The sequence below is a fragment of the Mesocricetus auratus genome, unplaced genomic scaffold (assembly GCF_017639785.1).
Source record: "Mesocricetus auratus isolate SY011 unplaced genomic scaffold, BCM_Maur_2.0 Super-Scaffold_100027, whole genome shotgun sequence".
Classification (NCBI taxonomy): domain Eukaryota; kingdom Metazoa; phylum Chordata; class Mammalia; order Rodentia; family Cricetidae; genus Mesocricetus; species Mesocricetus auratus.
In genome coordinates, this window is record NW_024429208.1 from 24,990,075 (window position 1) to 25,015,509 (window position 25,435).

At 43.1% G+C, this 25,435-nt stretch overlaps 1 protein-coding gene across 5 annotated transcripts in view; it reads right to left on the minus strand.

Moving 5' to 3' along the window:
• Positions 1–25,435, minus strand: part of P4ha1 (prolyl 4-hydroxylase subunit alpha 1) — a 139,830-nt gene that overhangs the window by 103,673 nt on the left and 10,722 nt on the right. Inside the window, exon 3 of one of the 5 annotated variants that reach the window (XM_040732006.1) lies at positions 7,968–8,577. The exons of 2 other annotated variants lie outside the window; for them this stretch is intronic. In XM_040732006.1, the coding sequence (XP_040587940.1) occupies positions 8,400–8,577 (178 nt within the window). In that variant the 3' untranslated portion in view covers positions 7,968–8,399. Of the gene's footprint in view, positions 1–7,967; positions 8,578–19,803; positions 19,937–25,435 lie in introns of those variants that run through there. 2 more of the 5 variants (XM_040732004.1, XM_040732005.1) reach the window with 2 other exon arrangements.

A 25,435-nucleotide genomic window follows, 5' to 3' on the forward strand; every position in this document is an offset into this window, starting at 1 on the left:
AAAGAAATAAGTGGCAGAGTATATGTATGACCACTTTAGAAATCAATATGGTGGTTTCTCAGAAAATTGGGAATCGATTTACTGAAAGACCCAGATCTATCTATCTATCTATCTATCTATCTTTCTTTCTTTCTTTCTTTCTTTCTTTCTTTCTATCCATCCATATATGTATGTGGATATGGATATATATATATATATATACACACTTTTGTGTATATACCCAAAGGACTCTCCATCCTATCACAAGCATACTTGCTCAACTATGTTCATAGTAGCTTTGTTCATGATAGTTAGAAGCTGGAAACAACCTAGATGTCCCTTAAGCAAAGAATGGATAAAGAAAATGTGTATATTTACACAATAGAGTATTGCTTTACTGTTGAAACAATGACATGAACTTTGCAGGCAAATGAATGGAATTGGAAAAAAAGTCATCCTGAGTGAGGTAACCCAGACCCAGAAAGACAAACATTGTATGTGCTCACTTATAAGTGGATATTAACTATAAAGATAATCATGCTACAATCCATAGGCCCAGAGAAGCTAAGTAACAAGGAGGGCTTAATGAGGAACAAAAGGATCTCCCTGGGAAGAGGAAGTAGAATAGATTTCGTAGGTGGGCTGGAGCCGGGTGGGTTGGGAACAGGAGGGATCAGGTGTGTGTTGTGTGTTGGGGGGTATTTCAGGGATGAGGTGTAAACCTAATGCAATGGAAACTCCATGAAATCTACAAGAGTAACCTTAGCAAAGACTAAGGAATAGGGAACACAGAGCCCCAACTGTCTGTCTTCTGTAACCAGGCAAGGGCTCAAGTGGAGGGGTTGGGACACCAAGCCAGTCACAAAACCTTCGACCTACAGTTTGTTCTGCCTGCAAAGTGTTCTGGAATAGGGGCTTAGCAGAATTGTCATCAAAGAGACCAGAGAGACTGTGTTGGTTGTTTTTACTCTTTTACTCATAATTCTTTACTTTTTACTCCTTTTAAGAAAAATATTTATTTATTATGTATACAATGTTGTGTCTGCATGTATACCTACAGGCCAGAAGAGAGGACACCAGGTCTCATTACAGATGGTTGTGGTTGCTGGGAATTGAACTCAGGACCTCTGGAAGAGCAGCCAGTGTTCTTAACCATTGAGTCATCTCTCCAGTCCACTTTTACTCTTTTGGGGGTCTGCCACCCAGCTCCCAAAAAAACGCACGCACGCACGCACACACACACACACACAGAGAGAGAGAGAGAGAGAGAGAGAGAGAGAGAGAGAGAGAGAGAGAGAGAGAGAGAGAGAGAGAATTAGAGAGTTATTACCGGCCTTAGCTTGGCTTGTTTCTTGCCAGCTTTTCTTAATTTAAATTATCCCATCTATCTTTTGCCTCTGGGCCTTTTCCTTTTCTTACTTCTATATATCTTATTTTCACTCATACTCGGTGGCTTGCTGGGTGGCTGGCCCCTGGCATCCTCCTCTGCCTGTTTTCTCGTTCCTTCTTTTGCTCAGATTTCTCCTCTTATTCGTTCTCTATGCTGGCCAGCTCTGCCTATCCTTGCTCCTGCCATTCAGCTCTTTATTAGACCATCAGGTATTTTAGACAGATAAAGTAACACAGCTTCACAGAGTCAAACAAATGCAGCATAAACAAAGTAACATCTTTTCATCATTAAACAAATGTTCCAGAGTATAAACAAATATAGCACACCTTAAAATAATATTCTAGGCCGGGCATTTGTGGCACCCTCCTTTAATCCCAGCACTCGGGAGGCAGAGGCAGGTGAATCTCTGTGAGTTTGAGGCCAGCCTTGTCTACAGAGCAAGTTCCAGGACAGCCTCCAAAACAATACAGAGAAACCCTGTCTCGAAAAAAATTTTTTTTTCTACAAGAGACTTCATCTAGCAACTGATGTGATCGGATGCAGAATCTCACAGCCTAACATCAGTCAGAGCTTGTGGAGTCCTGTGGAGGAGGGGGAGGAAGGATCCGAAGAACCAGAGGGGTTAGGGACACCACCAGAACATCACCCACAGATTCAATTGACTGGGACTCATGAGGGTTCATGGAGATGGGGGAGCCTGTAGGAATTTGACCTAGGTCCTCTGCATCTATGTTATGACTAAGTAGTTCGGTGTTTTTGTGGAATTCCTAATAGTGGAAGTGGGACTGTGGGTGTCTCTAACTCTTTTGCCTGCTTGTGGGACCCTTTTCCTCCTACTGGGTTGTCTTGTTCAACCTTGATGTGCCTGGTCTTATTGTAGCTTGGTTAATGTCCCTCTGAGGCCAGCTCTTTTCTGAGGGGAGGTGGAAGGGGATGGATCTGGAAGACAGGGAGGCCCGGGTGGGGGATGGGGAGAGGATGGGGAGGGGGAAGGGGAAACTGCAGTCAGGATATAATATATGAGAGAAAAATAAAAATAAATATATTTAGAAAAAGAGTAGTGTGCGTTTTTAACCTTTGAGCAGTATCTCCAGTTCCTAGGATTTAATATTACCTGATAAAAAAATTAGTAAAACCTATTAAGAAAATTGGTGGCTGGAGAGAAGGTCCATCAGCTAAGAGCACTCATTCTTCTTACAGAGAATCTAGATTAGGTTTCCAGCACCCACATAGCAGCTCACAACCATCTGTAACTCTAGTTCCAGAGAATGCAAAGACACCCTCTTCTGGCCTCCAAGGGCATCAGACAAGCATGTGGTACATAGACATACTTGCAGGAAAAATATGTATACATATAAAACAAAAATAAAAATAAATTTTATATACACACATATATACAGTTCAGATAAAGTTTAAAAAAGAAAACGAGTGTTGGGATAATATATTATTTTGAACAGTTAAAAGTATCTTTTAACTCAACTTGACCAGCTGGGGTGGCACACATCTTTAATCCCAGCATTCAGGAGACAGAGGAAGGCAGATCTCTGTGAGTTCAAGGCCAGTTTGGTCTACATAATGAGTTCCAGGACAACTAGAGCTACATAGTGAGACCCTGTCTCAAAAAATAAATCTTAAACCACTCATGTGTTTGATACTTATACATCTAATAATAGATCTATAGCTATGTAATTAGGGCTACAAATTAAAAAAAACTAATCAAAAGAATGGGAAAATCTAAAATCCTCGATTTTGCAGATGCCACTGTCCCCTGTCTGCTATAGGGACCTTGTTCTTTGACATCAAAGCCAATGGTAAGCCCCTGGGCCTATCTCCTTCAAGCTGTTTGCAGACAACATTTCAATGACAGTGGAAAACTTTTGTGCTTTGAGCACTGGACAGAAAGGGTTTGGATACAAGGTACCTCCTTTCAAGGAATTATTCCAAGACTCACACATGCCAGGATGGACTTCACAGGCCATAATGGCACTGACAGGAGGTCCATCTATGGGTAAACATTTGAGAATAAGAACTTCATCCTGAAGCATCCATGTCCCAGCATCTTGCTCAATGGATTTCTGCCTGCCAGAGAGAGCTACATGCCTTATCTCCCCTCACCTCAGACAAAAGGAGCATATACCCATATACCCATGGTTCTCTATTGGCATATACCCGTGGGGGTATATCAAAGCCACTGGGCTCTTCTGACCCTAAACTTCCAGGCTGTTCCAGCTTGCAGTTTCCTCCCCTACCATAGCTACATTGCTCTCTTTAAAACTCGGAGGGTTTCTTCCCCCGCTCTCCACTTCTCTCTCTGCTCCTGAGGGGTAGCCATGGCAGCTTTGGACTCCCCCAAATGACTCTCCCCTTTCTATGCTGTTTCGTGTTTGCAACAACCCTTTTATTTGTATCTGTACACCATGGAGTGGTCTGGTTTAGAGGTTTCCCTATAGCCTGGCTTACCATCTGATGGAGTTAATTCCCTTAGTTGGGAGTTTCCTCTTCCTAGGTATGTCACAGTAACACCCAAGATTAGCTGTCATATGCCACCTTTCTAAAAGGCTCACAGAGCAGAACCCAGACTCTTCTTCACTTCCTCACCACCAGGGGCCACAAAATCCTCAACATTTAGACCCAGATCTGTTAAATATCCAGGTATAGTCAGGCTGATAGGGAAAATCAGGGAAGCTGACAACAGGGCCTATTCTACCCTATCTTTTACACAGGATTCTCAAGCAGCTTAGGGGATTTGGGATATCACTGGATACCCATGGCTGGTGGATATATCCAGCGATGGAGAGATTGCCAAGACTCTATATCAATTAATGAAAAACCCCAAAGTTCCAGAAGTCAGTCCCCGAGCTAAGAATCTGAACACAAGCTGGCCTTTAAGCTGCTTAAGCTGGCTTTATTGGCAGCACCGGCCTTGACCTTGCCTGCGAGAAAGGAATTCAATTTACAGTGAACCAAAAGAATAGCTCTAGGGGTATTCACATAAACCAGAGGATCTATCTAGGAACTCTTGTGTTTCTAAGCAAACAGCTAGATTTAGTCACCAAGGGGTGTTGGTCTGCCTCAGGCTACTGTGGCCTCTCAATTCCTGAGGCCATAAAACTCTCACTGGGAAGCAACTTGACCTTAATGTAGTCAGCTCCTGAAATGAACCTTTGACCCAGATACAACCATCTTTGAAGATACCAGGCCATGTTGCTGGAGGGACAGACTGCACAGCTTATAGCATGCCCCATCCTGAATCCTATTACATTTCTATCTAAAGAGATTAAGAAAGTAGACTGCTAATGTGAACGAAAATAACTCTGACACGAAACTACGGAAGGTCTTAGAGATGATTCTCTGGAAAATCCAGGATGGACTCTGTTTGCAGGCAGGAGTTTCTTCATACAACCTGAGTTTGGGAGAGCAGGCTATGCAATAGTTACCTTAAATGAGACTGTTGAGAGTAAGCCTTTCCCCTCCAACACAAATGTCCTCCTCATAGAATTAATTGCCCTAACCAGAGCACTGGAATTAAGTAATGAAAAACAGGCTTTAGATATTCCTCTTTGGAGTATCTAAAAGGCACATGTAGGCTTTTTGTTTAGGTTTTTTGTTTGTTTGTTTGGTTGGTTTTGGAAGGAAAGACAATTCCTCACTGCTATGACAAGGAATAGACAGACTGTTGTTCTCAGTTTTCTTACCTCCAGAAGTGGCAATGATTCCTATTAAAGGACATCAAAAGGAGATCCTGACCAATTGGGGATCTCTGCAGTAGTTTCCATTGGTTACAGAAAAAAAAAACTCCATTGATAAGGGATGAGACTGTTAACACCACTAGGCAAGAATAAGACCACTACCACAAGTTTTGAGTCAAATCTGAAGCAAGCTTTATCAAATAGTGGCAAGGACCATGGGTGTTGGATACTGGTCAGGTCCATATGCAGGATTCCCAAGGCTCCAAATTACATTAGTAGGAGCTCATAAAGGCAAAACTCACACGGTAGCATACTCTCTGCCTTCATTCAATCAGGGACAAGCCTATATCCTGACCTACTTCCTGCCTGCTTACCTTCTGCCCACATTTGATCAAGCATGCATTCTGTGCAGATGGGGCAACCAAGCTTGTTTACAGAAGTGAAAAACACATGTAGCTTGTTATCTTACATGAACGACAGCCCCAGCATTCCAGGAAGCTATCTGTCCTTGGGCAAGTGGGGCTTACAGTTAGGGGCATTTTTGCTTTATAAATCTCTTAAGCAGAGTAATTTAAACTTAAAACCTAACATTAGTCATCATAGAGCCTACACCTATATCTTTAGACTGTGGGTACACATTCTCAGCTGATCACATCTGAAATGCCACTGCTCAGAGAAAATCATGGAAGAGGGGCCAGAAAGATTGCAAGTACCAGAAGACCAGGATGTCTGATGGGGAAGCTGTACCCATCAACTCTCAACAATATGGTTGCCTGAATAAGACCAGCATAATGGCAACACCAGGTGATATACCAGTTCGAAGTGGGGAAATTCCACATGGATCACCCCAAGAAAAAGTTACAGATGAGGAGAGAGGGGGAGTCTGTCTGCTCCAGGGACAAGCTCTCACACTGGTTGTGTGTCATCCCTGGACACATGTATATACAAGCACAGTTCATACACATGCATGCATACCTATATATGTAAAAGAAGAGATTAGGAGTTTAGGAAGAGGTACACTCCTCATTACCCTTAATAGGATCAGAAACCTACTGATAGAGTATGTTTAAGTCCTTTTAAAGTGTTAAGATGAAGACCTTTTCTTACCAGTGACTCAGAAACCTCATCCCTTACTGAGCATGTAACACTACCAGCAAAGTTCCAAATCGCTGTCCAAAAGCTTTCTGAGGCCTGATCCAGGGAACCAGGCACTCCCTCATTTGAACCAGGACAGTTGATGCTTAGAAGATCACTCACCCCCCCACTCTCTTATTCCCTTTCGAAAGGCACCAGGGGAAATTCCATAAGATCTCAGGACTCAACTTATGGATCCATCCTGTTAAGAGTCAGGAAACACTCTCCACACCAGGACAGTAAGTACCATGTGGTAAGACTCTTGTCTCCAGCAGGAAGCTTATGCAGCGAGGACCTCTTAGAGCAGATGTATGATAGCTAACCTTGGTTGTCAGTGTGACTAGCTCTGGAGTCAACTACAACACAAAGCCGCTGGGTGCTCTTGTGAAGGACGTCCTTGATGAGATTATTTAACGAGGAAAGACCCCCACCCAACCCCTGAAATGTGGCCAGCACTTTCTGGTAACAGCCTACGGGAACGGACATGGGAGAAGTAAACTTTTGCAGATGCTAAAATCTTAGGAAACTATGGCAAATATCCAAAATTATGGAGGATAATAAACAACAAACACAGCATGAGTTACTGTACATTAACTACCACATCCCTAGACTAAACAATCCACAAAATAACCCATAGTACAAATAACAGGGATAGGAAAAGTTATAAGAGATAGCCTCATATCCATTGGAAACAAATGTGCAACACTCCAAAACCATTATCAATGGAATTTCACTTCCATTTCTGATTGTGAACAAAAAGGCAGAGTCTGGCTATGTCCACAACAACAGCAGAGTCCTGACTTCTCTCAGGTTGGGCCTTTAGTCTTTATTCTAACCATAAATAATGCCTGATATATGGGAAGGTAAAGATTTTGCTGTGAAGGTGTCCAAAGTGAAGTAATTGTCTGATTTTTCTTATAACACAACTTTATTTCCACATATATGAATTTGGTACAACACTAAGGAAATAGTGTGTGTGTGTTAAACAAGTTTGAAGGGCGAAATAAGGTATTATTTCATCTTACAACTCCTAGGGTAAATAAATAAAAATTTTAAATCCACAAATCAATAGTAGCCTAGACATTGGGGGACACACCTTTTCTAAAATGAGAACTAAATGCCTCCCCATTAAATTAAAATTCTAAAAGAAAGTTGGTGAAAGGAACAATTAAACTTGATGAGCAACGAACTAATTAAAAACTCAACAGGACAATTTATTTTATAAAGTGTAAGTAACCATAGACAAATAGGGAAAACATACAGTTAGTCTGGTTAGAGACTATGATGACAGTTGCAGAATTACTTGGTATTCGGGGAGCATATTTCTTTCATCCAGTCTCCCTACACTCCCTATAGCCTTTTTTTAATTGAAGAAAAATTTACACCTATAATTTTCTATCTTTTTTCATATTTGATATTGTCTGGTTTTTTTTGTTTTTTTAAGGTTTTATTTATTATTATATATACAGAGTTCTGCCTACATGTTTGCCTTCAGGACAGAAGGCACCGGATCTCATCATAGATGGTTGTGAGCCACCATGTGGTTGCTGGGAATTGAACTCAGAACCTTTGGAAGAGCAGCTAATTCTCTTAGCCTCTGAGCCATTTCTCCAGTCCTTTTTTTGCTTTTTGTTTTTGTTTTTGTTTTTGTTTTTTTTTGAGACAGGGTTTCTCTGTGTAGCTTGGCTGTCCTGAAAATCACCCTATACAACTGGCTGGCCTTGAAATCACAGAAAATCTACCTACTTCTGCCTCCCCAGTGCTGGGATCAAAGATGTGTGCCACTACTACTGCAAGCTGTTTTTTAATGTTTTTAATTGAAATATAACTATATCGCTTTCTCCCTTCTTTACTTTAGTACCTCTAACCTCTCCACTTTCAAACTGATAGCTTCTTCTCTTTGATTATATTTGTCACACACACACACACACACACACACACACACACACACACACACACACACACTGCTGAGTCTGTTTTTGTTGGTGGGGTACATCTGGTTTCAAGGCTGATCACTCTGCATTGGACTACCAGTGGGAATGCTCATCTCTGGGAAAGGTGAATTCTCATTCCAGCAGTCAATAGTTGCCTGTAGCTCTTTGTCTAGGGGTGGGACCCTGTGAAAATTTCCCCTTCCCAGTTAACACATCTAATTGATATCGTCATAGTTCATCTTGTTTATGTAGCTTTTTCTAGGAGAGACTGTTTCACAATAGACTTCCCAGTATTTCGGCTCTGACATTCTTCAGCCCCCTCTTCTGCAATGTTTCGGGAGCCGTAGACATGGGAATTGTGATGTAGATGAGTCTGTTGGGCTGGACTCCCTGTGGTTCACTGATCTCAGCACTGTGTCCAGCTGTGGTTTTCTGTGATGCTCTCCATGTGCTGTGAAGAGAAGATTCTTTGATGAAGGTTGGTAACCACAGTGGGTACAACAGTAAGATATAGAATGTAGTGTCTTCTTTATTTACAGGGTTTTGCAGAGATGTGTGTGTGTGTGTGTGTGTGTGTGTGTGTGTGTGTGTGTGTGTGTGTGCAGGTGCTGCAAAGGCCAGAAAAATGTGAAATCCTAGACCTAGAGATACAAGCAGTTTTGAGCTGCTCAAAGCAGGTGCTGGGAACTGAAATTGACAAATTCTATTTGCCACAGCCATTTCTCCAACACCTATTTTTAGAATTTATTTATTTCCCTTCCTTCCTTCCTTCCTTCTTTCCTTCCCCCCATGTTTTTGTTTTTTGATTGAAATGAAAAACTCTTATCAGACTGAAAGGAAGAAACTCTTTTTTACTATTATCAATATAAATACACATATACAAAACTAGATAATATGATAGATAGGCACAAACATAATGATCCAAACAATTACATGAAAATCAATAATTCTTAGGGACATAGTCTAAGAAGAAAAATTTAAAACCCTACATAACCCAATTACGTTTGTCCGGTAGAATTTGAGGTTATAATATCACTGGAGATCACTGAGGTTTCAGACATCACTTCCTGTTTCCATGGTAACAATGAAATCTAAATATCAGCTTTGGTTTTCCTTAAGGTTGGTAAAAAGAAAAGAGTATCTGTGGCTCTGGATAGAGATATGATATTCTGACCTACTCCAAAGATCAGAACATTTCGTATTATTGTCTTTCTCATTAGGGGTTTATCTAGGTGAGCCTGACAATTTCCTGGCCAGGACACCACCCTTGGTAAGACAAGCAAAGGAGATAGGAGGAATAATTAATTATCCCTTTGAAGTAATAATACATGTAACCTTTCCCAACACATACACCACACCCCCAGTGCCCCAACCCGGACACACACACATACTGTAGTCACTACAACACCGTTCCAATGTGTATTGCTAAGCCTGCCTGCTTTTCTGAATTACCCACAAAAGAAACTTACTCTGTAAACAAGGATGGCCTTGAACTCCTGATGCTTCTGCCTTCCCCACCTGAGCATTGGAACCACAGGTGTGCATCACCACAGCTGGTTTATGTTGTACTGGGATAAAACACAGGGGTTTGTGTGTGCCAGACAAGCCCTCTAACAACTGAGCTACACCCCCAGCCCAAACTTCAAGTCTAAACAGAAAGAGAAGCAGGCAGAGGACAAGAGATACACAATTAAGCAACTTTGTTAGGATCTGGCCCAGTTGCTCGGCTCATTCTGGCTCTGCCAGGAGGTCTTAGGAGTAAGTTGCTTGTGGGGAACAATGTGATTCCCATTGCTTTAAGGTGTGCCCTTAGGAAGGGAGGCATCTGTCCTGAAAGAAATTCATGTTCTTGGAACGAAGATACATTCTATTTACTGGCCTAGAAGAGAACATCGTGGACGCTGACAGTACGATGCTTCTGTTATTCTTATCTCCGTTCCCCTAGCTTTTGCAGAAGGATGAACCCTCGGTTATCACCAAGCTTCTTGGCACTCCTTAAATGATTAACATGCATGTGCAAAGATAAGCAGGTGGCCCCGAGTGAAGCTTGATACAAAACCAAGACGGAATTGTCGGGCTTTATGCTGCTGTTGGTTACTTTATGGGACCTGTGAGGAGTTGGAGATGTACAGAAAAATCAGTTTCTATGTGATTATTATAATAGGAAGTGTTGTTGTTTAATTGGGCTATATTAAAAGATAGACGTGGAAAGAAGTTTGCATTTGAAGATCCTAGAAATAGTGTACACAGCCTTACGGGGCCATTCCAAAAGCACCAAGATCCACAAGAGCCCAGCAAGAGAGCAGATGATGTAGACTAGGAGCTTCTCTGCAGAAGGAGCAGGAGAATGAGAATAAACAGGCTAGAGAGGGTGGTTGCTTTGGAGAGCTTTTGTAGGCTCTATAGCACTTTCCTAATTACCTTGTGTCTGGACCCGGACATCTGGGCAAGTGGATAGGCCCAGGGACTGAGACTGTCTGTGTCTGTCTGTCTGTCTGTCTGTCTGTCTGTCTGTCTGTCTGTCTGTCTCTGTCTCTGTCTCTGTCTCTGTCTCTGTCTCTGTCTCTGTCTCTCTCTCTCTCCAGGGTTTCTCTGTAGCTTTGGAGCCTATCTTGGAACTCTGTAGACCAGGCTAGCTTCAAACTCACATGGATCCTCTTACCTCTGCCTTACAAGTGCTGGGATTAAAAGCATGGGCCACTATGGCTGGGCTCTGAGAACCTCTTAATTGGGTAATTGGGCTGTGGCCTGTGGAGTCCAGGTTGCTTTATTTGCACATTTCCCATCTCTAAGAATAAACTACCTGTTGGAGCAGGCCCTTCCAGGCAGCAAGACCCAGAGATGCAGGGGATCACAAAATCAAAGGCACATGGTGAACCTAGCCAACAGCTCCTCACAGGAACTTTCTTTACGCTCTTGACCTCACTTCCTGCTCTGGTTTTGGCCATTCCACAGTTTTCTTACAGGACTAGACCATCCTCTATGTTGTTGTTGCTGTGTGTGTGTGTGTGTGTGTGTGTGTGTGTGTGTGTGTACATGTACATGCAATGGCACACATGTGGAGGACAGGGAGCATCCTGTGGGAGTCAGTTTTCCTTCCACTATATTAAACTCAAAGACTGGACTCAGGCTGACAGGTTTAGCCGCAGGTACCTTTGTCTGCTGAGCCCTCTCACTGGTCCCCAACCATCACTTGGCAGGGTAGCTCTGCCTGCCTACCTTAAGCAGACCTAGAGCTGTGCTGACCCACTGTGTGCTCTCAGGGCCCCTCCCAGCCCTGTCTCTGCTTTGTTCCTTAGCTCACGCTTCCAGTCCTTCCCCTCCACAGGCCACAGAATCCGAGTGTTTCTCTTTGTTGTTTTTCTGTCTTTTTAAACGAAAATGTGAGACCCCATGTGAGCACCTGCCAGATCTCAACTGCTAAGAGCAGGTCTAGCCGCAGCTGAAGGTTCACAAACCCATGCTGACTGCATGGCTGTAACGGAAGGTATTAGGTGCCCAGTGCAGCTTCCACGGGGGTTAATTCAGTCAGCCCCTTAGCTACTTCCTAGAAGCCTGCTTGGTGATTGACAAAAGGAATAAAGTAGCACTATAAGAACAATACTACCTATTGAGTATTTAAAATTTTTCTACCATATATATCTAAAATAAACAAAAAATTAATCCAGTAATTTTCCTAATGATGATAGACATATGAAGACATTGGTCTTCAAAATTTTCTTTTCTACTATCATATTTTCTTTTTGAGGCAGGATTTTCTTTATGTATCCCTGGGTATCCTGGAATTTGCTTTGTAGACCAGGGTGGCCTTGAACTCAGAGATCTGCCTCCTGAGTGCTGGGATTAAAGGTGTGTACCAGCACCACCTGGCCTCATATTTATTTTTTATTGTTATAAAATACCCATGCCACAAAATACTTTTTAAAAAATGTCTACAGTTCAGTTATTTAAAATCTACACATGGAGCTGTGTGTGTGTGTGTATGCATCACCACAGTAATTTAGAACATTTTATTATGCCAAGAAGATACTCTCTGCCATGTTGCTGTGACCCTACCCCCATCCCCATTATCTAGGCTTTGATGACCTCTTTTTATCCTGATGGATTTGCTTTCTCTCTCTGTACAATGGTTAGAAATGGAATCACAGGATGTATGGTCATATTTCTGCTGCCGAATTTCATTCATACCTGACCCAGAACACAAACACATAACACGGCAGAGGGTAGATTTGTATTTTGACCGAAAATCTGAAGACAAGTCACCAATTCCTGGAATGCTTGGAGCAGAACACAGAAACAGGACTGTGTAGAGCAGGCCCCTCACCCAAATTTCCATTTCCCTATGTGGATTTTCCTTGTAGCTGCTCATCTGACCTTATCTGTGTACTTCGACCCAACCCGAGAGCAAGGGAATAACAAGAAAGGGAACAGAATTCAAGACCCAAGAATTTGCTGAAGGTAGCAGCACCCATCCTATTTCTTGAGTGCGGCAGGTTTTGCGAAGCAACTTCTTAACTCCATTCTAGACTAGACCAGTACCAGATGGTAAGCAGCTCCAGTCAAGCATCAAGCAGCTCTGCTGGGGTCAGGAGCTGAGATCCCTGAGCCAAGCAAAGAGTCTGTATGAGTCAAGACTCACTGACCACACCCTACCCTCAGAAGCAACTCAGCTGATCCTAGCCCAGCCACCCTGGTTAATCATTGGGTTGTGCTGTCTCTCTGAACCATGCTTCCATGTTTGAACAGTTACAATCCACTAAAAAGTTGTTTCTTGAGAGACATTCCTTCTCAGTAGTTCACAGATGACCATGACTGGTTCTGTGACTTGAACTTCAGATCATTTTACCTTTACCTCACTCAGAGAGGACCCCGAGGCTTTAAGGAGCTTAACGGCATCGAATGCAAGTACAAGAAGGACCATTTATTTCCGGAAAACCAGCTAGCTAGCTAGGGCTCAACTCTGAAAGGAGAGTTGAAGTCCCCGAATCGCAAAAGCAAAGGCACTTTTAAAGAAAAACAGGAGGGGGGGGTTGTCCTGAGGTTGCAAATCCCAGCCTACAGGGTTCCCATGGTGACAGAGATTACTTAGCATACCAGAGGTTATCATGAGACTTGAAGGCCTTGAGAAGAGAGAAGGAGGAGTCCTGAGGCTGTAAGTCTCAGTAGAGTTTTCATTGTTACAGAGAATACTTAGCACACTAAGTTTTCATACAAAGTTATCTCAAGATGAAGGGCCTTGAGAAGACAATGACTGCCTTTGGTTAGGTAGAATTAATTGGCACATCTGTGGTCTGGGATTCCACGGCCAGAGCACATCCTACGATTGTGGACTAAGGGAGTAGCAGCCCATGCGATGCTGTTGCAGCTGCTCATGGGTCTGAGCTTCTGCTCACGTAACCCCCCTCACTTACTTGGGGACTTTTATTCTCCTTATTACGTTTCATCATAGCACATCTGCCAGTGTTATTATGTAACACTTCCCATCATTCCTATACATGAGTTTTACCCCAGTTCCTCAGTCCCAGGAGAGACCTTGAGTCTCTGCCTTCGTCACAGGGTGGCCGCACTGGTTGCCTTGATGTCTACAGTGGAACAATGAAAAGCATACATAGCTGCCTTCTGCCTGGCTGGCAAGGAAGCCACGAGTGAGATAAGAGACTAAAACCCAAGCTCTTCTGAGGACAGATAATCACCAGGTTCAGGGCTTCCTTGTTACTGAGTTTGCAAGAACAAAGGGAACAAATGGGACCCGGGGAGAATGGGTTGCCAATAATTCTTCCCCGCCTCTCCAAGTGGTTCTCATGGCTGCCACCAGAGTGATCCATTGGTGGCAGGCAAGCAGAGTTCTGTCCCTCCAGGTGTTTGGAATTGAACTCATTACTCACCCTCAAGGTCACTGAGACTTCTCTGCACCTGGAAGCTTCCTTTACCATAAGTGCTAGGAACACGCTAGGGTGAAAGTTAATAGTGTCACCTTAGGCCTGGGGTATAGCAGAAAGGTATCTTACCACCCAGCATGTATGTAGACCCTAGGCTCTATCCTTAGTACAAAAGAGAGGAGAGGGGGGAGAGGAAGAGGAAATGAAAGGAAGGAGAGGGGAAGGGGTTAGGAAGAAGAGAGAAGAGGGAAACAGGAAGGAAGGAAGGGAGGGAGGAAGGGAGGGAGCCCTCAGGCTGCACACAGGTGGGTACTGGCCCAGAAGCCACAGGTAGACACAAACAGGTCTACACAGGCTGCCCGAAAGTCAAAAGACGTAGTTCAAAGCACTGGTCTCTTTTCCCAAGTCTATATTTTTTATATTTATATAAAAAAAATCACACACAAAAGCGGCACTTTGCCAGGAATACTTACACAAGAGATTATATCACTGCTAACTTTTACAGTTTCCCAGATACCTGGTGTCAACCATTATTAGATGAGTCATGGTTCCTGGGATGTCAGGCGTCAGCCATGATTTAGCAAATATCTCATACCGGATATACATGTAAGCACCATGGTCTCTGAACACAAACTTGCCCCATACAGCTCTCTGTCCTCTTCAGATTGAATTCATGATTAAGCTTTTGAATTAGAAATACAGAGGTGAGAAGTAGCGGGGGGGGGAGTACCTGGCAAAAAATTAAGTTTACTGAACCAAAATGGAGGAAGTCTTGCCCCTCCTCCCACCATTCCCCTGTTTTTGCTTCTTTTTTTTTTGAGAGAGAGAGAAAACAAAGTTGGGTGGGTAGGAGTTCGGGGAGAGGGGTAAATGATCAAAATATATTGTATGGAAAATTTTTTTAATAGAAAATAATAAAACACACACAGATAGATAGAAATGTGATTTTGCCAAGTCTAAGACATGGCTGGGCTTGTCATTAGTAATGAGAAGCAGCTACTGGACATACTCTATGGGCAGTTAAAAATCTCCAGCAACAGTTTTCTGAAGACAGTTTTGCTTTCTGTGCATGTTGATCCCTGCCCACTGACTGCAAGATGAAGGCACCTGGTTCAAATCTCAGTTCTGCTGTGTTTTGCCCTAAATAGAGTGGATATTAGAATATAGACTGCAGGTTTCTTTTCATAGGTGTATGAATTGTCCGTTTGTCCCAACCCTAACAATGTCTGCAGTTTACCTACAAACTTGCTGTTCCTCTGCTGCCCACACACTCTGTTCTGGGTTTTTCTAAAAACCTATCTCTCGTTGGGCGGTGGTGGCACATGCCTTTAATCCCAGCATTCAGGAGGCAGAGGCAGGTGGATCTCTGTGAGTTCGAGGCCAATCTGGTCTACAGAGTGAGTCCCAGGACAGTCTCCAAAGTAATACAGAGAAACCCTGTCTTGGAAAACCAAAAAAAAAAAAAAAACCCAACAAAGAAAAGAAAAGAAAACCTATCTCCCTGTCCCTTAGCTGCCTTCCAGATTTCTATAAAATATCAGCGTAAGAAGAAAGACACAGGCACAACACTAAGAGGAAATAAATCTTGAATTCACTCTACAAAGAAGATACAATGACAACCGTTTTCAGCACATAGCAGTCTGCCCAGCCAGGGCCCTGTACAAGCCTCACTACTAAGGGAAGAGCTGGTAATGGCTTGCTGATGCCTAGAGGGAGGAGCCATTCCACAATCTTCCCAGATCTTGGACCAGTAAGAGGGCAGAGACTCGTTCGAGACCAGCCTGGACTACCAAGGGAGTTCCAGGACAGCCTCCAAAGCCACAGAGAAACCCTGTCTCAAAAAAACAAACAAACAAACAAACAAAAAAAAAAGAGGGCAGAGACTCCAGCAGGAATAGGCACGGAATTGACCCAGCAGATATCCCCAAGTAGACTGCCAAGGCCCGAATTGAGGGGAGAGTTTTCTGATGCAGTCACAAGACTTAAGTAGTTCTGCAGTGCACTGTAGGCTCTAAAGACAAGACCCAGTACCACACACTGCCCAGGGAGTGCCACAGCATCAACTTCAGTGGCAGAGGCAGGTGAGTCTCTGGCATTTCAAGGCTAGCCTTGTTTAAACAGTGAGTTTGTGAACAGCCAGAGCTACATAATAGAAAGACCCTGTCTCCGGGGGGGAAAAAAAGGCAACTTGGTCAAAGTCCTGGAAGCACTATTTATTCTGTGCTTAGTAACTATGCCAACTCTTAGTTCATGACTCAGGTCACCATTGCGTAGTTGGGTGGAGCAAGGGCAGTGTCACAAATCCTACCTGCCATCCATGTGACAGACTCATGAGTCAGTGTTTACATGCTCCCCAACCACCTTGTCTCCCTTGCAATCCTTACCGAGGTCCTTCCTGTAGGTTTAGGTATCTGTGCCAACTTGTTCTAGCACATGCTCACTGCTTCTGTCTCTGCCACCTGGCCAAGTCCCAAAATTTTCCCTCAAAGTCCAGCTCCCACACAGTGTCAGCCAGTAACACTACATAGTCCCACTGCTGGTTAGTTTGAATACCGTTTTGTGTTTCAGATCTCACTCCCTGAGAAGTTGTTGCCTCATGGAGGTTGGAGTGGGTATTACTCTGCTGTGGTGTAGTCAGATCCTTGCTTAACACTTTCTGGGGATGGCTGAATGATGGGACATTGTCACAGGCACATATCTGAATCCCAGGCCACCTGCTGAAGCATCCCAGCTCTTGAGTGCCACAGCAAAGAATTAGTTAGATCAAGGACACATGGTTAGAAATAGAAATGCAGTTTATTAAGAAAGGGAAAATAACCTTACAATGAAAGTAAACTGGTGAACTGAGGTAAACACCCCTGTACCCAAATCATGTGACTATAAGCCATGTGACCCTATTATGACATTTGCTTAGGACTCACCCCACTCATATTTATGTTTTGGGCTTTTCTTGAGAATGCTCTCTTATGAAACTCAGACAGGGAAGTGTTTTCAGTCTTTCTTTAGTATGTTAATCTTGGGTGTAGTTTATTCCAGTCTCTGTTCTACCACAACCCAAAACCCTCCCCAGAAATCTTTGGGGACACTAGAAAGATGACCATCTTGCTTAAACCTTGCATTTTATTTTATTTGGCTTTTCGAGACCGGGTGTCTTTGTGACTTTAGAGGCTGCCCTAGAATTAGCTCTCTTTAGCTCAGGCTGGTCTCAACTTGCAGAAATCTGCCTGCCTTTGTCTCCCAAGTGCTGGGATGAAAGGCGTGTGCCACCACTGTCAGGCAAAGCTTGTATTTTAATCTTATAAGACTGTGACTTCCTTTTAAGATATATAATTCAAATTTCAAACTAATTTAATTTCAAACTGAACTCCATATAATTCAGGCATTCCAAACAACTCCTCTTACAGAGAAGCCAATATCTGGTCTCTTCAGCCAACAGAATAGGGGAAGAGTCTTGTGGTCCCTTTTAGGTAGGGACTATGTCCTTTATCAGCATGGCAATGGTTAATAGATGAGTCACTGTTGTCATACTCCTGCATATGAAGGCGGACAAGATGGAAAGATTGTAAGAGCCAGAGGTGGTGGGTGACGACAAGGAATCATTTATACCTACTGTCAATCAGTTGTAGAGGTGGACAATGAGTAACTTATTCATGGGGCTAAAACTATCCAAAGATAACTTGGCTCTGAATCTGTGCCATTCCAATTCTCCATAGTCAAGGACTGCAAATTATTCAGTCAACTTTGTAGAATATTTAACACAGGGCAGGCTTTCCTCTGGGAATTTCCATTCAGAAAAGAACACTGTGATTCTGATTTGTGCCCATAAGAAAAACAAGGTGAAAATCAATTTATATCCTAAGACAGAATGGGAAGACAAACTTAAAACCGAAGGGAGGAGAAGAGGGAAGGAAGAGTGCTTCACTTTGGTGTCTGATGCGTGCATTAGTTACTTTCTGTTGTTGTGATAGAACATCATGAACAAAAAGCGTTCTACAGAAGAAAGCTTATTTGGGCTCATATTCCAGAGAGACTGTCTACAGCAGCAGTGAAGATACGGAAGCAAGCAACCAGAGCAGGAAGCCTGCTGCTAACAGTTCCATCCACACACTCCCACACCGGAAGCAAAGAAAACAAACTGATATTGGGGTATTGAGGCAAGATGATGAGCTCTCAGAGTTCACCCTCGTTGTGATTTTTCTTTCTTTTTTGGGGAGTCCACCTCCCAACTCATACTACATGCACAGGGACTTATTATTACTCATATAAATGCCCGGCCTTAGCTTGGCTTGTTTCTAGTTAGTTTTTTTTTTTTTTATCTTAGTTTAACCTGTCTACCTTTTCCCTTTGGGCTTTTATCTTTCTTTTTTTTGTAGATCTTACTCTTCTTCTTACTCCATGGCTGGCTGGGTGGCTGGGTGGCTGGCCCTTGATGTCCTCCTCCCCTTGCTCTCTCTTGTTCCTTCTTTTCATTTTCCCCCTTCTATTTATACTCTCTGCCTGCCAGCCAAACCTATCCTTGCTCCTGCCTGTTATTGGCAGTTCAGCGCCTTATTAGACCCTCAGGTGTTTTAGAAAGGCAAAGAATCACAGCTTCACAGAGTTAAACAAATGCAGTATAAACAAAAGTCACACACCTTCAAATAATATTCTACCACACTCCCTCAGTGACATATTTCCTCCAGCAAGGTCACATCTACTAAGCATTGTAGAACCATGCACCAACTGGGAGTAAGTGTTCAAACCACTACATCTCACTCCCTCAAAAAACTGTTCAAAAATCCAGCTTCCTCTGGGACTCAAGACAATCTCTTAGCAATAGCCCTCTGCAAAATCAGATGCTAAGCATCATACTTTAAACACACAATGGCAGAGAATATTCATTCCCATTCCAAAAGGGAGGAATGGAGACATGGTTGGGAAATACTGGACCAAGACAGAAACTCAGTCGGGCAAACACCAAGCTGTTGCTCCATGTGCAGTATCTGGGATTTTAGATAGCTCCATCCCTCCAACTTTGCTTCCTGTAATCATTCTCCCTCTCCCTGCCCCCTCCTTCTCTGGCTGGTTCCACTCTCAGCTTGCAGCTGTCCCTGGCAGATGTCTCAGGGCTCTGGCATCTCAGTTGGAACCCCGGCTTCCCTTTCACAGTTTCAGGCAATGGCCCCTCACGACCTTACAGGGATTCCCCTCCCACATGTTGCCTGGCCTCAGCAGCTGGGTGAAAATTAAGAGCAAGACTCCCTGGTGCCCTCACTCTTGCTTTCATGCTTCCAAAAGTCAGTAAGTACCACATTACGGCACTTCCAAGCTTGGCTGCCAGCTTGGAGTGGGCTCTTCGCTCCTTGAGCCATGTTTGAAGCAATTTTTGTTCATTCTAGGAGCCGGCAACCCTTTGGATTTCTCTTGCTTCACACATTGGAATGTCATCTATGTGGGTTCTTGGCCTGAGGGTACCCTTTTCAATGTTCCAGTGCAGAACAGGAGGCCTCATCTTTTTTTTTTTCTGAGACTTCCATATGAGTCCTGTTTTTACATCGTTGCGTCTCTCTCCATCCCTAGGATCTAAGTGCCACTACTGAATCATTCAGGATGACTTGCCATTCTATTATTATTGTGGCTCATAGGCATTGCAGCTAGGTAGAACCATTGATTGGTTTTCTGCTTTAGCCCCTTGCAAAGCTTCTTCTGGTAGTGTGAGAACTCACCCTCAGGGAGAAGAAGTCTTTTATTAATAGCGTTCAGCTTAATGATTACAATGTCTTTTCAGCCCATGCAGGACTGTAACATTAAGCTTCCTACTGCTCTTCCCGCCCCTCTCTCAACTATAGTTTGCCTGTCTTCTGTTTCTTCAGTAGTGGAGTCTTCACCTGAGTAAAGGTCTTAGAAAGGAACTCCTCAGCAGGATTCAGGTGAGTTGGCATAAACCTTGAACTGGAAGGATTCACACAAGATAGTTACTGACCACCATGTTGATTAAATCAGTTAAAAGCTTTACGTCATTTTTATTAATGGCCAGACCACGAGCAGATTTGTGCCTCTCAAAAGTTCGCCCCTTTGGTATCGGCATTGGTAGAGGAGAGAGCTCTCTGGTGACTGGCTGTTCTGCTTCTCTGATCTTTCAGCGTTACCTCTATATCTGACTCTGGGTTTTTATTATTAAGAACAATTAGAATTCATGCTACACCTTAGTCATTTCCGAACAAACTCTGTCAGACCCTGACGGAAGACTTTTCTGTTCCCCTAATGCTTGCTGAAATCCCCCACCCCCATGTTGAAACTCCAGCCCCTTCCACCTCGCTGCCATTGTCTGATTCAGTCACCCACTGTCACCCCTATCCCTGTGAATTTCATTCAGGTCTCCAAAGACTAAAACTGTCGCCTAATCTATGATTTCAGATGTTATTAGGATAGCAATAGAGAAATTCTGGTCAAGAGAATAGAGACCTGAAATTCCAGTTGGCTCCAGTCAATCACCTGGCCGAGGAAACACCTCCTGAAGAAGGTGGGCTCCCCTTAAGCGATATTAAATAAATAAGTGGAATAATTAGCCCCTCAATAAGATAGTGTACTTTCCCAGACACTAGCATAGTAGTTACTAGGCCATGGTCTGCAGCTCTGCAGGTCTTACCACTTTTGGAGAATTATTCAGAAAAGCCTAACTTCCCCTTCACTTCTCTCTGTCTTTTCTACGAATGCTTCCTTTCACACTCTGGACTTCCCCAGTGTTTGGGACTTCCTTGATCTTTTTTTAAAGCTCTCCTCCCTATCTTGTGGCTCCTTACCCATGCCATGGCTGACCTCCATGCTAGCTTGGACAACAAGTCTTTTTTCTCTTCTCTCCTCCACTAGGAGACTTCTGAGGCTTACAGCTTACCTGCCCTGGAAGCTTTTCCTTTAAACTTTAATAAAATTGTCCTGAAGCTTCCATTTGAGTCTGGTCTTTTTTGTTTGTTTATGTTTTTCGAGACAGGGTTTCTCTGTGTAGCTTTGTAGACCAGGCTGGCCTTGAACTCACAGAGATCTGCCTGCCTCTGCCTCCCAAGTGCTGGGATTAAAGGCGTGTTCTACTACCGCCCAGCTTGAGTCTGGTCTTAAATTCTGTTTTGAATGAGACCAAGAACCCCAAGAGAGGATGCCCATTTCCCATGTCTCACAGCTCTGCTGCGGCTATGACTGCTTGCTGATTCGATTCCTGGATAACAGGGCCCCCTTTACTTGCCAAGCAAGCCCCAAGTCCCATCACTTAAAACCAACATAAGAGGAACTCAACAAAACTAGACTGGTGAAACTATGTTTAGGGACTTCACTAAAGCTAGCTTGTTTCTAGAGTTTCCAGGCCCAGGAATAAGCACCAGAGTGCAAACTCTGAGCAGCTTTTGTTAGGCTCTCAGATTGTGTGGCATCAAAGGACAATGCCAGGATTCACAGACCATCAGGATTCTAAATGTTCTTGTGAATTCCAAGAGTGGGATTACTCTTTGGTTCCTTGGCAAAATTCTTCCACAGTACTTTTATTTCTAAGGTGCTGTATTAGTGAGGGTTCTCTAGATAACAGGACTTATAGATTGAATTCATATCTATCTGCCTGTCTATATTTATATGTAGAAAGGGGATTTATTAGATTGTTTTACAGCCTGTGGTTCAGCTAGTCCAACAATGGCTGTCTACAAACAGAAGGTTTAAGTACCCAGTAGTTGTCTCAGGGGGTCTTCAGTGTCCTGAAGATGTAGGCTCTAATGTCAGGAAAGGAATGGACTTGTTAACAAGCTTGAGAGTGAGAGCAAGCAAGAGAGAGCAAGATTCCTTCTCCCACGTCCTTTCTATAGGCTGCCAGCGGCTGATGTGGCCCAGACTGAAGGTCCATCTTCACCTCAAAAGAGCCCAATAGAAGGTGCATTTTCCTGCCTCAAAGGGTCTGGATTAAAAGTGGTCTCCGCACATAAAATGATTTAGCTAATTAAAAATCCCCCAAAGATGTACCCAGACACTAGGGTTTCAGTTAATTTCAGATATAGTCAAGTTGACAAACAAGAATAGCCATTTTCTCTCATTTGACCACACTCTTGGGAACTGGAGTCTCACAGTCTAGGGTTAATGCCATACTGTAATAAGGTTATTGACAGACTGAAGGCAGAGGCTTGAAGCAGTGGCATGATAAACAGAAAAGCCTTCAGCGATTTAGTGAATAACAACAAGAGATTTGGGAGCTTTCCTGAATTGGCACAGAATAGTAGCTCCAGGTAGCTGGTACCTGAGGAGTAAGCAAGGCATGAAATGCAACCTTTTCCATCTAAGACTTGTTTCTCTGTCTAAAGAGAATTGCTGCTGCGTTCCTAAGCAAAGGTTGCCCTGCTCACCAAAGCAGGGGCAGGAAGTGCACTTGGTTTTACTGCTGGTGGTGACTCTGCCTTTCCCCCAATTGGCTGAGGTCCGATCTCATAGTCCTTTTTGATTAGTTAGTCTTAAAGAATTGGTCACAGGAAATGAAGAAGGGAGGGGGAAGAGGTCAGTGCTCTAGACCATCAAATTTCTGGAATGCAGCAAAAGGGTCTTTGTGTAAACAAAATTTTTTACTGGGCGTGTGTCGAGGGGTTAAAACATTTGAATAGAATTCTTATAAGGTATGGAAGGCAAGAAGATTTGAATTCTTTTCTGTAAATACACGTTTTGTAGTATCTGATAGAAAAGAACCATACTTGATATTTCTTAGACTAGCTATCTCCTACATGCTAGCTCCCAGAACTATACATTCACACTCTGAACACTTTCTGCTCAAGAAACAGACAAAACACTTTCTTCCCAGCACATTCAGGAATGGTTGTAATGCTTGCAGACCTGGGCATGGGAGTGTAGTAGAGAGCCTGCCTAGACATGGGTTATATTGGCAACACCACAAAACCAAAAAATCACTAAGATACAAAGGAGCCAAAGGGTTAGAGCACAGATTTGTGTCTGGACAGTAGTTGATGGAGTTTCTGAGTTCTTGTTGCCTTTTTCAATGAGTTGTACAGAGACACAAGGATAGTTACAGGAAAAGAGATGGTTTACTAAATAAAAAATAGAAGAGTTTGGAAGTATACCAACTTCATCTGTGGCCTTGCTTGGGGCAAAAAAGACAGGGGCTATGTGACCTTTTATGGGCCTTTTATATAATGTCTTCTTCTCCCAAGTTCCTGTAATGAAGACTTTTTCAAGCTTGTCCCTTCGTTTGAATGAAGCCAAGGTGGGCTAAGGACACTCAGTCTTCTTGTTACATCTGTCATCCGCATTTCACAGAAACCTTCAACTCCATCCTATTCCCAATCCATCTCATAGAGAAACTAGAAGTCTGACATGAGGGAAGTCTCCAGGGCCCTGGCAAACCCAAGCTGCCTTCCTTTCCCTTCCAGAGGAGCTCCCCGTGTGTACTTCCCTAGCTGTGTTCCCTCAGTTGGTTATATTTCTGGTCCCCAAGTTGACCAACATTCACCTCTTAAGGGCTATCTGATCACCTTGGAAGTGGTTCTAGCTTTAGATTGTCAAGTGAAGTGCTACCTCACCCCCAGGTCAAAAGGTAGGGAGGTTAAAAAAAATTCATCCAGATGAGTAAATTTTTAATTGTAATCTTAAAAGACAATCAAATAAATGCAAAATATGTAATAAATAAAATAGTTATTACAGTTATAGGGAAAATGCCTCCATTCTGCCACCCATCCTGAAACACCAATTGAAGGTGAATAATGGTGAAAAGTAGGAAAAGGAGACTTAATTAATGTGGCACATTGGGAGGAGGAACAGATAAATGGGTTCAGTGACCCCAGGTCTTATCACGGCTCTAACAAGAGTTTGAATAGAGGAAGAACCGGGGCAAGAAGCAAGATGCACGCTCAAATAAGTAGTCTCCTTCAATGTAGGATGCTCTCTGCTCTGGTTTTACAAAATGGCTCCAAGAAGCCCTGACTTGAGAGGACAAGTTGGACTCCAGGAGATGATTGTTCTTGCCCCAGGATGTGGCCATAGATGTTGTAGATAACATCTTTATATGCAGGGGCCTTCTCTAGCTCACTGCTGCTGGAGGCAAGTTTCAGTTACTGGTCAGTGTGTATTTGGTCAACCCTGTAGTTCTGGATTCCAAGATGACCACAGGCTTGAATGCCTGTAGGGAGGGAGTAATCTCAGTGTCACACTTGTCACACAAAAGAACAAAGTGAAAGTGTTCAGCAAGAAAATGTATTTATTTATCCTCAAAAAGGGCGTGAGTCAGAACTTAAACAGGGCTAGTTAGCAATCCTGGATCACTCTGTAGACCAGGCTGGCCTCGAGTTCACAGAGATCTGTCTCTGTCTCTGCCTCCTGAGTGCTAGAATTAAAGGCATTTGCCACTACTGCTTGGCCTGGCCTCTGCTTTGAACTTCAAGTGTGATTGTTTTTAGCAGACACAGCAAGAGTTAGGAAGATGGCAACTGTTCAGGTTAGAAGATAACATGCAACATCATCCTGGTAGAAAGTTGAATCCAGATTATATACATAGGGTAATGTAATAAATTAGTGTTATCAGCTGGGCGTAGCGGTACATGCCTTTAATCCAAGCACTTGGGAAATAGAAGTAAGAGAATGTCTGTGAGTTTTGGGTCAAACTGGTCTACATAGTGAGTTCCAGGACAACCAGAGATATGTAGAGAGACCCTGTTTCAAAACAAAACAACCCCCCAAAACATAAAATAAAAACTTAGTATTTCCTGTGTACACATTTTTGTTAAACCATTAGGCCTTGTAAGTTTCCAAGAAAACATAAGACAGCCTTTGTGACTTATGCAGGGTGTAGAGTTACTTTTCATAATCATCATTAAGTTGATATTTACAACGTCTAACAGAATTTAGCTGACTATGATACTGGGTTATTATTGAGAGATTTTAGACAGAGGGTCCCTTTTATCCTTTCTGTGTATAAGCATACTGTTAGCTGGTTTTATCATAGATAACTTTATACCAAGAGATAAATAAAAGTAACCTTTATTGGAAATAGTTTACTTCTTAGGTGTTCCCAAGCACACGATGCCTTTTCCTGGAATGTTCCATTGTTCCCCTTCTCCCTGTCACAGAGTCAGGGGCCAGCCTGACCCGGGGTGGGGGCTTCAGAGGAACCTCTGAAACAAACATGCTTTGGTCTGGAGTAGGTGAATAATCCCGTCTCCAGACCCAGCTTTGCAGTGAACTCAAACAGCGTATGACAGTTTCCCAATATTATCCATACCCTAAAGGTATCTGTTTCTGTGTAAGACTGAACCAAGTGATCTACATATCCATAACCAGTTTGTGTGCATCTGTAGATGGGGGTCGACAACCTGGAAAGCTTAATAAGTATTCTCCCTCTTATAAAGTTGCAGGATATTATAATTATTCTATGAGAAAGGGAGATCTTGGCTCTTTTGTTAGTTAAACTTCTAAAAT